The following is a 14793-nucleotide window of genomic DNA, read 5'->3' as shown; positions in this document are numbered from 1 at the left end:
GGAACTCGGGGTTTTACGAACTCAGGGTCCTTTCGGAACGCCCTGTACCTTTCCCTTAATTATCTGTTTCCGTTACATTACCCACGCCTCAGATTCAAGCGTCCTCGCTTGCACAGGAAAATAAAACAAAGAGGCATATAATAGACAATTTTTCTTATTGAACAATGATTCGAATACTGTCAATTCCTTTGACAAGGTAAGCTGTATATACATGTATAACATCAATAACCTGCCTAGCAAAGATCTACTACATAATCTGATAAATAAGCAGGAGTCCGTCTGTTTCTACTAGATCTTTGGAGCTTCTGATCGATCACCGGATCATTAACACCCTCTCTATTAAAGCCTAACTCTTCCAACTGATCTTGTTGTAAGGTGAGACTTTCATTCTGGTCGACATCACCAGAATCATTTAGTTCTACCTCCCCAGACAGAATCTGAGGTTTAACCAATCTCATTCTGTCTACATGTATCACTTGCGCTGACCCTTTATTACCACAAGATACTTTGTACGTAAATTCTGAACATTTTTCTAGAACTTCAAAAGGTCCTTGCCAAAAGCTTGTTAGCTTTGGCGAAGTACCCATACGTCTGCGAGGAAAGAATACGTAAACGTGGTCTCTTGGGGAGAATCTCTGCCACCGTAACTTCTTGTCATGGTAGCGTTTTTGACGCATCATTTCCCCTTTAGTATTTTCCCTCACAATATGGTGTGCTTCTCCCAGTCTCTCTTGAAGCAACCAGGCCCATCTATTTTGTGGGATCGGCTTCCACTGTACCTCCATTTCGTATACAAGGTATAAAGGCGTTGTCGCTTCTCTACCAAGCATAAGGTAGTTCGAAGAGAAGCCAGTTGTGTCATGCTCTGCTGATCTATATGCCATCATGACATATGGTAACTGTTCGTCCCAATCTGTATGATTTTTGTTCACGCAGGAACTTAACATGGCTTCAAGGGTTCGATTAAACCTTTCCACCATACCATCTGATTGTGGATGGTAGGGTGTAGTGCGAGTCTTTTCTATTTGCAATAGTTCGCACATCGAATGGAACAAATCACTCTCGTATTGACGGCCTTGATCTGAGTGTATTGTATAGGGTACTCCGAATCTAGTGATGACCTGTTCAACTAGAATCTTTGCCACAGTTTTTGATTCCATATTTGGCATCGGAAAACATTCAGTCCAGCGAGTAAAATAATCTAAAACTACCAGTATGTATCTGTTTCCAGATTCTGTCAATGGCAGTTCCCCCATAATATGTGTTGCTAATCTATCCATGGGGAATCCATTCTGAACAATTTGCATAGGCGCTTTCTGGCTAGTAAATGATGGTTTTCTTCTGGCACCATCCATTTATATACCGACGAACATCTTTGTTAAGGCCTGGCCAATAAAATTGACTTCTTATCTTCGCAATGGTTTTGTTTATACCTAGGTGACCTGCAGTACGCTTGTCGTGGTATTCCTTTAGAATATGCCTTCTCTCAAAAATGGGAACTATTACCTGGAGCTTTTCCGTCTTTGTCTTTTGGTCTATGGTTCTCCGATACAGTAAATCGTCCTGAATGGTTAGTAAACTTAGCTGCGACCACAGAGAACGTAGAAATGCACTTTGACTGGCCACGTCCCTAAACGATGGTTTCTTTTCCTGATCCATCCAACGTTTTACAAGAACGATTTCTTTGTCTTCACTTTGGACCCTATGGAGATAAGTTTCTTGAATAACTGGGACGTCTACTGTTGCGGTTCTTACTTTGGGATCTTCTTTTTCCTTATCCCAGTCTACTTGGAATCCACATTGCTTACATGGAAGACGACTAAGCGCGTCAGCGTTTTGGTGTAACTTGCATTGCCTGGTCGATGTTGGATCTCTATGTCATACATGGACAGCACTTCAAGCCAGCAAGCATGCTGACCCTCTGCATTTCTAAAGTTGTTCAGCCATCTCAGCGAGCTGTGGTCCGTGCGCAAAATAAACTTACGCGCGTAGAGGTAATGCTTAAAATACTTAGTAAAATATACTGCCGCCAGCAACTCTTTTCTCGTCACGCAGTATTGCCTTTCAGACTTTGTAAAAGTCTTGCTGGCATAGGCAATCACTCGTTCTTTACCATCGTGCATTTGCGACAATACTGCTCCCATTGCAAAGTTACTTGCGTCCGTGTCCAGTATGAACGGCTTACTAAAGTCAGGATGGGCAAGGATGGGGGCACTTGTCAGTGTAGCTTTTAACTTTTCGAAAGCACTTTGGCAATCCTCACTCCAAACGAAAGATTTGCATTTCTCTGTCTGTTTGTGAAGGGGTTTTGCTATACTTGCAAAGTCTTTCACAAACTTCCTGTAGTAGCTACATATACCCAGGAATGAACGTAGCTCACTCACATTGGCTGGCACTGTCATTTCCTTAATCGCCTCAATCTTCTTTGGATCCGTAGTAATACCCTTCTCGGAAATTATGTGTCCGAGATATTCTACAGACTTGCAAAACAAGGAACACTTCTTGGTCTTTAGTTTCAACCCTGCATTTGCCAATCGGTCGAACACTTTGCTCAGGTTCTCCACCATGCCCTCAAATGTTTTACTAATGACGATGGTATCGTCCAAGTAAATCAAACATATTTTCCAATTCAACCCTGCAAGGACTGTCTCCATCAATCTTTCAAATGTCGCTCCGGCATTGCACAAGCCGAAGGGCATTACTTTAAATTGATACAATTCTTTTCTTGTGGCAAAAGCAGTCTTTATTTTGTCACTGTTCTCCTTTTCCACCTGCCAGTATCCCATAGCCAAGTCGAGAGTTGAGAACCACGAAGCACCACTTAGACTATCTAACATGTCGTCGATCCTCGGAAGAGGGTAAGCATCTTTCAAAATAACGGCATTTAATCGCCTATAATCGATACAAAATCGAGTTGATCCATCTTTCTTCTTAACTAGAACGATACCCGTGGCCCACGGACTAGACGAAGGTTCAATTACATTCCTCTCAAGCATATCGTCTACCAACCTATCCGCTTCTTCTCTCATGTGTACCGGTAACCGTCTTGGGGGCTGTTTTATTGGGCGTGCATCTCCCGTGTCGATACAATGCTTGACAACATTTGTTCTGCCAAGTCCTTCATCTGAACCAGCAAACAGAAAAGCATATCTGGATAACAGTTTATCTACTTTAGTCTTCTGTTTTTGGTTTAAGCAAGTTTTTGACTTTTCACTTAAGACCTGCAGCTCTTTTGAAAAAGGTTTCTTAAGACTGCTATCTTTATTTTCTCCTTCTAATATCTTTAGCACTGGGCTAAGCTGTCCCATATAAGTTCCCTTGTAAATCGTCTGTGCATCGGTCGATAGATTCATAACTCGTATTGGAACCTTGTTATGATTGCTGACCAGAGTTCTGCCAACTAAACCTTTATTTGAATCTATCAAATAATTTCTTGGCTCTACAACACTGTATCCACTTGGAAGGTTCTTGCTCTCTAGGACGCATACATCACAGCTTGCAATCATTTCACTTCTTGGCGGAATAGTGAACGATTCTGAAGCCACCACCCGATAACATCCTAGCATACCTTGAAGCAGTAAAGAATAATGTTCACCATTTATTGACATTACATTCTTGGAGACATCCAACGTACAATTTTGTTCATTCATGAAATCCAGACCCAGGATTCCATCCACTGTTATATCAGCGACCACCACTGTTCTCATAAAGTTACTCAAACCGATTGTTAAGGTTAACGTAGCTTTGCCAAAAAGTTTTAGAGGTCTACCTTCAGCAGACATTATGTCTTGGTGCATACTATCCAAAACAAGATTTTGATGAACCTTTTGAATTTCACTGAAGACATTCTTTGCAATGAGCGTAACGGTTGTTCCTGTATCGATCAACAATTTTGTGTCTACATCTTCTATTTTAGCTGAGAGATACATTCCAGCCTCACTGGGTCTATTGTAAGCAATTGGTTGCTGCTTACGTTGTGTTCTAATTGTCTTAGCAGAACCAGAACCATGACCCGGTGCTTTAGAGTTTTTGTCAAACCTCTTTGCTGTTTCGTTTAGCTGCTTCGATGGACAATGTTTGCTTATGTGTCCTTCTTTACGACAATTGTAGCACTTTATTGTTCTTGGGGGTTGCTGTGGCTTCTTGTCATTGCGACCCGTCCAGTTCATTGAGCTAGGTGACTTATTCTTCATTTCACGCATTTCTGTCTTAAGTTCCATAACAGAACTTTGCAAATCTCTAAGAGTTTTGGTCACCTCGTCGGTATTTATCTGGGATTTGAAATGAGCCTTATCGTGATCTGTTTCTGTAACTACACACAAGTGTGACTGGAGTCAGCTCTGACAAAGGCTTCTAATTCAACCGCAAGCCTTATAGCGTCGTTCAAGCTCTGGGGTCTAGCTTGTTTGATTCTAAAGCGCATGTCAGCATCAACTAAAGCATCGATAAACTGTACCTTAGAAAGTGTCTCTTGAACATCGTTTGGTGCTGTAGGATAGGCGAGATGTGTTAACCTCCGGATCGACTGTCCTAATTCTGGAAGCGTCTCGATCGCTTTCTGTCTACGTTCTCGCAGTTGAACTCGCAGTAGTTCTGTTTGATTTGCAGGGGCAAAACGATCCTCAAGCGCTTTAATCAGTTTATCATAGTTCCTTCCATCATCTCTTCTTAAATTCCCAAGCACTCCCTGTGCTTGTCCCCTCAGAGACACTGCCAAATAAAGACCTTTTTCTTTAAACTCCAACCATTCAGTGAAGAGCATGCCTCAAAGTGTGATTTATAATCAAGCCATGACCTAATCCCGTCATACGTGGCTGGTTTAATATAATTAGATGGCTTCTTTACAGTATTCTCTTCCTTTGGTTTTGCTTCGTTAGTCTTAGTATTTTCAAGAAAGCGCCGTACTCTGACTGTTACTCCTGGTTCATCCTCTCTGGCATCGATACGTGTGTAACTTCTTAAAATGGGCTCTTGTTCAAAATTGTCAATTCTTGGTGTTCCACGGAGAACGCCACTCTGGATTCTAGCCGAAGCTTGGTTAACATCTTCTATAGGACTTTGGGTCATTATTCCAGAGTCACTTCTACGGGCTGCGGTTGTTCTTATACTAGCTGGAGTAGACGTTCTCAGATCATGATTGTCCGAGGATAATTCAGAATGCTCGAGCGTCTTCCTTCCTAACCGTGTAATTTCGGCTTCCAACTTGCTATTTCTTCATTTAAGCTCGACATTTTTTTTAAAGCGACGAAACTTTACAAATAAAGAAACAAAAAAAATATATATATGAAATTTACTTTTTTTAAATCCAATCAAGCAACCAAATCAAGCCCCACGTTGGGCGCCAATTTCTGTAACGTGTTTGAAAGTTTGAATTTGATTGGTGCTTAATTCTTAATTCGAGAAACAAACCCTTAAATTTTAAAATTTTGACTTTGATACTTTCACAAAGTAATTTTTTTATTTCGAATACTCTAGAACAAAATCGAATTGTGCATTCGTGAAAATATCTAAACTCTTATCCAGAAAATTCAAACACATTAGTATGTATATTGTATATTGTTAAACGTCCTTCTCGAGAATTTTTCACTCATATGGAGACGCCACCACTTGCCGGTGGAAAGCTGCAAATTTTAGCCTATACTCGGCACTCAGGGCCATTGAGTAGGGAGGGATCTTTTCCGTGCCAGCACCTATACTGCGACACGGGACCTCGGTTTATACGGTCTCATCCGAAGGACAGGTCTGCACGTCCCAGATTCGAACGTGGGATCCGAACTTGCGACGTAAGGATTGCCTCCTTACTCGCGCCTCTAGAGAAGACGCTCTTACCACTGCGACACAAACAGTAATAGCTTTTTCTTTTGGAAAAGTCATCATGATTTTTAAAAAATAAAAATGCTACAACATAGAACAAGTTTTACATTTGCCTTATTTGACCCTTTGAATTTCTAAAAAAAAAAAAAAGAAACTGCATAAATTTAATTAATAATTAAATCTTTGGTGACTGCATATCTATAAAAAATTACGTAATTTTTCTGGCTAGTCAATGCATTATGACGTCACGAAATGCGTCATTTTCCTCATATTCGGAAAAATCAACAAGAAATGGTCAATTTTTAAAGCTATTTTTCAATATTTAAGATAGAGCGCAACCTCTGCTCTAAAATATGCAACTAGTAAATGATAAAACTGTTTCTGATGATTAAAAGATATGTTTTACTTTTGTAACGTGTTTGCCTAGCACATATACTTTCTAATTTTTCTCAGGGTCTAGGGCCCCCTCAGATACCTTGCTGAGGAATTTGATTGTTGACTGGAACTTATTTACATATGCAAAATATACAGATATCGGGTGCTTCCCTAGCACGCAAATAAACGAAATAATTAATCAAACTGCCTCTTAATCAATTGGGCTTCTAACTCAGGAGCGACTTTAGGAAGCGCCCAAAGAAACAACCAAAGCGCCAGCACGTCGCTTCTACCAGAAGCGACAGGTTACTCCTAGCTATACACGGACTGCCTTCTTATGCAACGCTCACGTAGACTGTTACACATTCAGTAAAACTGTTCTGCACATTGCAATGTAATAATGACTTATGAACAGACTTACATGTACGAATATCCTTTCGCTGGCTCTCTTATACTGCGGCTGTCTTCTACACTGGCACTCTACTGCATCAGTAATTGACTCTATCGAGTCTTGAGGCCTTATATATACTCTAATAAAATCACGTGACAAGCCCACTCGGAATGTCTGGGAACTCGGGGTTTTACGAACTCAGGGTCCTTTCGGAACGCCCTGTCCCCTTCCCTTAATTATCTATTTCCGTTACACTTTTTAGATCGGAGAGTGCCGTCATATAATCTTTCTTCACTAAAAGCAATCAATTATTATCAGTTTACCTGAAAATTCAAGAACATTGCAATTTTAAAAGACCAGTTCTCCAAGACCTGGAATTTTAGGAGAAAATTTTTAATAGGAAATGAAAACACTTATTCTCTATTTCATTTTAATGATTCAAATGGAAAAATCAAGTGTTAATCAATCAATTGGTATATCTACAGGGCCATTTTAAGCATAAAGTAAACCGAGCTCTTTACATGTAAATCGTTTCAGAAATTTCCACATTGACATATCCTTCAAACATACGCATTTTCCTTTTCCATCCTACCTAATTCTTTGATGTTCATGAGGTTATGGAAATTTAACAATAATCTTTTATATGATAGAGAGTATACTGAGGAGGTGAATCAAAAGTGTCATCCTGTACAATATGGATTTCTTATGTAAAACTATGCATTACTTTACACATACTTTAATAGTTTAAATTAAATACAGATTTGTTATAATAAAATTTTAACAGTAGAATTGATTTCTCCAAAATACAGCTCATATTGCATTAAACTATTTATTTTAAAAGCAATTAATCAAATATTTCATCAGAAACAGTTTCCATTTGCAATATCCCAGAGACTTGGTGTAATATCTTTTTGCCACAAGAATACAAGCCAAGATATCTTTTATAAACCGGTGACCAATATCTCTATTGAATGTATTCTACGATACTTAGTAATGCAAGTATCTGGTTGTATAAGTTATAGAATAAATCTTCACTCTACTTTCTCGATCATTTTATAATTTGATTCCATTTCTTGGTCTTTTGTTTACAAGGTTTAACACTTTTTTTTGTTTTTGGTAAAAATATAATTGCGTGAATTAAAATTTTTAACACCAATTTTAAATGATAAGTCCACTGCTGATCATGTTATCTCCCAGGGTCAGTGACTAATAATTTGACATGCTTATATGCTACATGTGTATTTATTGATGTATTTATTATTATTATTATTATCATTATTATTATCACACAGGGTTAACATTTCTTCCCCGGAAAGCCTTTTTGGACCAGACGTAGAGCTATATGATTACAAAAATTTCAAGTTAGAAACATACTGCGATTGTGCAACTGTAAGATCAAACCCCTCAGATGCGCTTAAAAATCACTATACTGCAGAATGCATTGCCAATAGTACTCCAGCTCTTCTATGCCCACATGAAGTTGACTCCGATATTTTTACGACCACATGTTCCAGAAGCGAAAACCGATATAAACGTGACAGCAATATGGATTCCACTCATCATATACTGAAAAGGAACGCAGATCCTGATGATGTCATAGATATACCACCACTTACACTTGATCCACTTTTCGATCCAGACTTTCAACCTCCGGTAATATTTTTAATTGGTTTAAAGTTATTCTCACTTGTCAAAAAATTGAGAAAAAAACTTAAGATCATTATGGTAGCTGAGTCGAAAGAGTGCTTAATACGTGATTGGAAGGCATTGGTGTGACCGGTTGGCAGGTGATGGTCACTCCTCCATGGCACCTGATCCCACCTCCGATGTTTTAGAAGTCCGTGTCTGCTCTGCCATTTTTGTTGAGCTTGAATACTGTTCGTTATCTCCATTTATTAGGTCACCTGAGTAAACTCAGGTGACCTATTGCTATCCGTTTTCGTTCTTTCGTCGTCCGTCGTCCGTCGTTCGTCGTCCGTCGTGTGTTAACATTTGAACATTTTCAGCTTCTTCTCTGCAACCACTGAACCAATTTCAACCAAATTTGGCACAAAGCATCTATGGGTAAAGGGAAACAAAAATTGTGAATTTTATTATCCCTGCCCCCCTGGGGCCTGAGGGGTGGGGCCAAAACCACTAAAATTAATGCAATCTTTAAAAATCTTCTTCTTTACTCCTGGACATCAAGCAGTCAAACTGTTTGCATGATTGTAATCAGCATTGAGTCCTTTACCAAAATTGTGAAATTCATGGCCCTGGGGTCAGGGGTTCTAGTGCTAGGGCGGGGCTAAATAAGTATATAGTGAAAATGCATTATTTCTTTGGAAATCTTCTTCTCTACTCCTGGGTATTAAATAAACTAGCTAAGTACATAGTTATGATGAGCAAGAGTGCCTCTACCAAAATTGTGAATTTTATGGCCCCAGGGTCAGGGGTTCTGGTGTTAAGGCGGGGCTCTATTGATTATATATAGTGAAAATACATGATTTCTTTGAAAATCTTCTTCTCTGCCCCTGGGTATTAAATATACTAACTAAGTGCATAGTTATGATGAGCATGAGTGCCTCTACCAAAATTGTGAATTTTATGGCCCCAGGGTCAGTGGTTCTGGTGTTAGGGCGGGGCTCTATTGATTATATATAGTGAAAATACATGATTTCTTTGAAAATCTTCTTCTCTGCCCCTGGGTATTAAATATACTAACTAAGTGCATAGTTATGATGAGCATGAGTGCCTCTGCCAAAAATGTGAATTTTATGGCCCCAGGGTCAGTGGTTCTGGTGTTAGGGCGGGGCTCTATTGATTATATATAGTGAAAATACATGATTTCTTTGAAAATCTTCTTCTCTGCCCCTGGGTATTAAATATACTAACTAAGTGCATAGTTATGATGAGCATGAGTGCCTCTAACAAAATTGTGAATTTTATGGCCCCAGGGTCAAGGGTTCAGGTGTTGGGGGGGGCTCTATTGATTATATAGTGAAAATACATGAATTCTTTGAAAATCTTCTACTCTGCTCCTAGGTATTAAATAAACCAACTAAATGCATAGTTATGATGAGCAAGAGTGCCTCAACCAAAATTGTGAATTTTATGGCTCAAGGGTTCTGGTGTTAGGGTGGGGCTCTATAGATTATATATGGTAAAAATACATGAATTCTTTGAAAATCTTCTTCTCTGCTCCTAGGTATTAAATAAACTAACTAAGTGCATAGTTATGATGAGCAAAAGTGCTTTTACAAAAATTGTGAATTTTATGGTCCCAGGGTCAGGGTTTCTGGTGTTAGGGCAGGGCTCTATTGTTATATATTGAAAATACATGAATTCTTTGAAAATCTTCTTCTCTGCTCCTAGGAATTAAATAAACTAAGTACATAGTTATGATGAGCAAGAATGCCTCTTTTAAAATTATGAATTTTATGGCCCCAGGGTCAGGGGTTCTGGTGTTAGGGGGCGGGGCTCAATTGATTATATAATGAAAATATATTAAATCTTTGAAATTTTTTTTCTTTGTCTCTGGGTATAAAGCAGATGAACTACCTTTATAGTTATGATGAGCAAGGGCCCTCATCTTGCAGAATTATGAATTTCAAAGTCCCAGGGTCAGGGGTGGGGTGGGGGCTCTACTTATATACTGAAAATGAATTTATTGTTTGAAATCTGCTCTTTTGTATTTATAAAACATTTATTTATTTTTTGATATTAAGGGTGCCTTTTTGAAATTTGTGCAATGTGTGGACCTAGGGTCAGGGGTTTATGTCACAGTGTTAGGGGCACTACTGGTTAGTTAGAATGCATTTTTGTTCCCCTACCCTGCATATGGGTATTCAGTAACCAAGCTAAGCAAATGCTAAGTGTATTGTTATGGTGATCAATGGTGCCTCTTTCAAAATTGTGAATGTCATATAGCATCTGGCTTAAAACATGAATCAAATTCAATAACTGGAAAATTGTTGCATAATGCTCAGGTGACCTATAAGGCCCGTGGGCCTCTTGTTTCATTCCTCCCAAGGTTACGACAGACGTATATCTTTATCTATTATCTACAGAAAAAATAAATAGTAACTGTTCCTTCACAAGAGTTCGGCACCAAGCTATCTTCACTCTAAAATAGAATTTGCAAGTCCTTCGGACGAGAGCCTCAAAACTGGGATCCAGGTTGCACGATGAAGATCCGTTAATGCTCAATGGCCCTCGACGCGAGTAAAAAATTAAAAGTCCTTCATCTGCACATGGTAACCTCTTAATATGAGTGAAAAATTATCAAATAGGACGTAAAACAACAATCAAATCAATCATTATATACTTTCAAAGTATATGTAGCGATATCAATTACTTGATTTATTGAACGCTATTAGTTGTCCATGCGCAGATCTAGCGGGGGGTCGGGGGCCGGGACCCCCTCCCCTTGAATTTATAATTTATATACAAATTTCTGGGTTAGATTTTTTCCACTGAAGTGGAATTTGAAATTTCCACTGGAAAAAATTCCTGGATCCTCGCCTGGCTGTCTGTCTTTTTGTTTTCTTCTAATTCTTTTTCTTTGCTTTGTAAACCTTTTTTTTTAAAAAAAAAACAACTAAGCTTCTTTCTGAGGAAGCCGGTATGTGCCAGGTAGAAAAATATTTAATTTGTGGGCGCCTCATAAATAACCAAATTAATTATGTGGCGGCCGCAAAATACTTTTCTGGTGGCCGCCAGATAAAAAGATCCGGCGGCTGCCATATAACTCTAGCGGTCGTCAGAAAATTACTTGGCAGCTACCAGAGGGTTAACTGGTGACTACTTAATAATTATCTGGTGGCCGCCAGAAAAATATTGGGTGGCCGCCAAAATAATTGGGAGTTGAACTATGTTCAATATAGCCCTTGGTCATCACGCATTTAACATGCGCAGTAATTTGTGTTTATTATATAGAGCCGAAAGCGAGACTACTGTGTCGACCAATTTACTCCGATGATATTCAACAGAAAACATGCATAAACATCCGCCACAAATATTTCATGTCATTTTCTCCTGAATTGAGCTAATCTTTATAGTTTGAAATGTAAGTAAATGTAATGATAAAGTAATCTTATTTTGAATATTAGATTTCGTTCAAAGTAAAACTAAATTATAAAGAACCTCAAAAGTTTTTCGTAATGGAACTCATTTTTAGTGGAGCGTCATCTATAAACACTGCATGAGATACGAACGACAACTCTACATACTGACGGCAAGCGGTAAATCTAGTCTTCCCGACGCCCGACTCCCGACGGTCCTGGATTTTGGATTTATAGCGATTTTTATTACCGGTGCACAGAATTTATTCAAACTTTTCATGAACATTTTCTTGGTTTAAATGAATCATTAATGCATAAAAACTTTAAAAAATGAGTATTTATTACTAGATCAGCAGTATCACCTGCCAAAAAGCGGTAAATCTGGTATTCTGTTATAAATGTTAAACAAAAACGGACACCGATGTTTTCGTAGAATCGCGATTAAAAACAACAAAATGAAGTATATTTTTTTTTTAAATAAAAGGAAAACCTCATTTCCATACAAGATAATTTGTACGCACACAAACTCTCACATATACCACTGTTTTAATGTTTGGTCATTTTAAAAATATTTGTTTTTAACTTGGTATTGCCTTTTTCTTCACAATATTAAAAAGAAAATTAAGTTCTGACGTACTCCATGTATAATGTTCGTGTAATTAAAATACATTTATATTCACAGAGAAGTTTTTTTTTTATAACAAACCTGTTGGCTCTTAAAAGGATGCTGTGTGAAAATCCACATTTTATCAACATTGGTATTATTCCTGTGAAACTGAAATTTTCATAACACATGGGTAAAGGTGCCAAGGAAAAATATATTAAATTTGAAAATGAACTAAAGGTACTGTGAGCAGTGAATAATATAAATGATCTACCGCCTCTAATATGAATATAATGGCAGTGTCCATGTTTTGCAGTAGGAAACCCAAAATATGTGTAAGATGAAAAAGTAATAGAAAGTGCACAACGGCAATATGTAATAAAGATTCTTTGAAAATTTCAATCAGTGGTGTAAGAGGAGTTGCGGATAAGAGATGGGTATACCTAAAGCGTAACAAACAGATGGACGGACATCCCGATTAATAAATACCCTCCCGCTTTTCAAGCAGGGGGTATAAAAACAAAGGACTAATGTAGACAGGAAAGCATTATTGCACATGCATTTTTTTTTTTTTTTTTGTGCTATTCAATGTCTGTGAATGTCTTTCTGAAGATTTCTGAAGATTGTTACAACACAAAAAATCTGAAACAGTTGTCTGTATTTGAAATAATAATATTGTTCATTCACTTAACCTCCCGATCAAAGATTTTATTTTACACCATGTTCAACTCCTATTTCACTACTTTCAGTACTTGGATTATATCTGGCGCCGCTAGATAAGTGTTTTGGCCAGTTTTTCGCCAGTCATTTACTAGTACGCGAAAAACTTATCCGGCGGTCGCCAAATAAATATTTTTTTTCTACGTAGAACCAACCGGATACCGTATCTTTCAATCTTACATTTGAAATTAAAGTTTATTTACATAAAAGGCAACGCACTCTTTCATGGGGAAACATGCAATCATGAGTATAGTTATCAATATTTATCAGGTTAGGTGTGGGGCTCATTTGATTCTTGTTTAGCATGCTCATCAAAAGTATCAACCGATAAAAAATATACTATATATTACATAATAGCATATTTTAGTACAATTAGCATTCAGTTTGGAATCTGAGGTACATGCGAAACTTATTCAAGACTTAGGATCGGTACACTGTAATGCTTGCCTTAGAAGTATGAGAAGTTTTGAGTGACGAACGACTCTTTTGTCCACAGGCTGAGACACATTAGAAGATTATAAAATTATTAAATGTTTGTGAACAACATTTCGGAATGTAAACAACATTTCGGTGAATCCCACATGTATTGCAGCCATATACAGTGCATTCAGTCATTACAACAGAAGAATATATGACTAGGGTTCTAAATTCCTTAAAAATTATATTTTTATATGAAAATAGATAAAACCTGAGCAATGTTGTTGCATTGGTTAAAAGGAAATATGAGATAAGAGTCTATTATAAAGAAATATAAGGCAGTACATACAGTGTACTTTATTCGTTAGCAAAACTTATAAGATTCAACATTCATTACAGGCATACACAATTAAATGCTAGAACTTAAGTTCCATGACTTGTAAGTGAAATATATGGACTAATCATGTATCATTTAGTGACCCGTAATGTAACACCTACATACAAACACACACACACACCCTCACACACACACACATTAATATACAGACAACTCCTTTTGCAAATATTTGACAAGAAATTTTTAAGCTGAATTATCTATATAAGCTAATTTGGCATGCTAAAAATGTGCTAAAATTCACATTTACTATTTTTTATTGTATTCTGGTCGTTTTTGAAGAGCTCGGTTCACTTTATGCTTAAAATGGCCCTGTGGATATACCAATTGAATGATTAACACTTGATTTTCCATTTGAAAAATTGAAATAAAATAGAGATTTAGTACTTTCATTTCTATTAAAAATTTTCTCCTAAAAGTCCAGGTCTAGGAGAACTGGCCTTATGAAATTGCAATGTTCTTGAATTTTCAGGTAAACAGGTATAATTGAGTACTTTCAGTGAAGAAAAATAATATCAGCGCACTCTCTGATCTAAAAAATAAAACATGTCTTTTAATCCCCAGAAACAGTTCTATCATTTACCAGTTGCATATTTTAGATCAGAGGTTGCGCTTTATATTAAATATTGAAATATTGCTTTAAAATTTGCCTGTTTTTGTAGACTTTTTCCGAATATGAGGAAATTGACGCATTTCGTGACGTCATAATGCAATGACTAGTCAAAAATTACGTCATTTTTGATAGATACGCATCGTCGCAAACAACGGCCAAAATGTACGATCTCTCCCATTCTGGCCGTGGTTGCATGAGACGAGAATTTCTCGTAGCTCATAAAAGTATTGACCAATGCGAGTAAAGCATAGTCGGAAATTGACCTTTCATGTGACCTTTCAATACCCAATCGAAGTGTACGAAATACTGCTGATGTAATTTGTTGATTTCAATTGCTATGGAAACAAAACTTGTCATTGACTGAATATGACGTCACAATAGAGAGGCGTAAATATTCAAGATTACGACACTTTGTGTGATCAA

The 14793-nt window shown here is 37.6% G+C and overlaps 1 protein-coding gene across 1 annotated transcript; it reads right to left on the bottom strand.

Annotated features, from left to right (window-relative positions):
* Window positions 1-233: 233 nt before the first annotated feature.
* LOC134245838 (protein NYNRIN-like) lies at window positions 234-1355 on the bottom strand. The gene has a single exon (XM_062728093.1). The coding sequence runs from the start codon at window positions 1353-1355 to the stop codon at window positions 234-236; it is 1122 nt and encodes a 373-aa protein (XP_062584077.1).
* Between the last annotated feature and the right edge of the window lie 13438 nt (window positions 1356-14793).

The sequence above is a fragment of the Saccostrea cucullata genome, unplaced genomic scaffold (assembly GCF_032062105.1).
Source record: "Saccostrea cucullata isolate Sc308-1 unplaced genomic scaffold, CSIRO_AGI_Scuc_v1 ctg555, whole genome shotgun sequence".
Lineage (NCBI taxonomy): Eukaryota > Metazoa > Mollusca > Bivalvia > Ostreida > Ostreidae > Saccostrea > Saccostrea cuccullata.
This window is presented reverse-complemented; position numbering and strand designations above follow the sequence as displayed.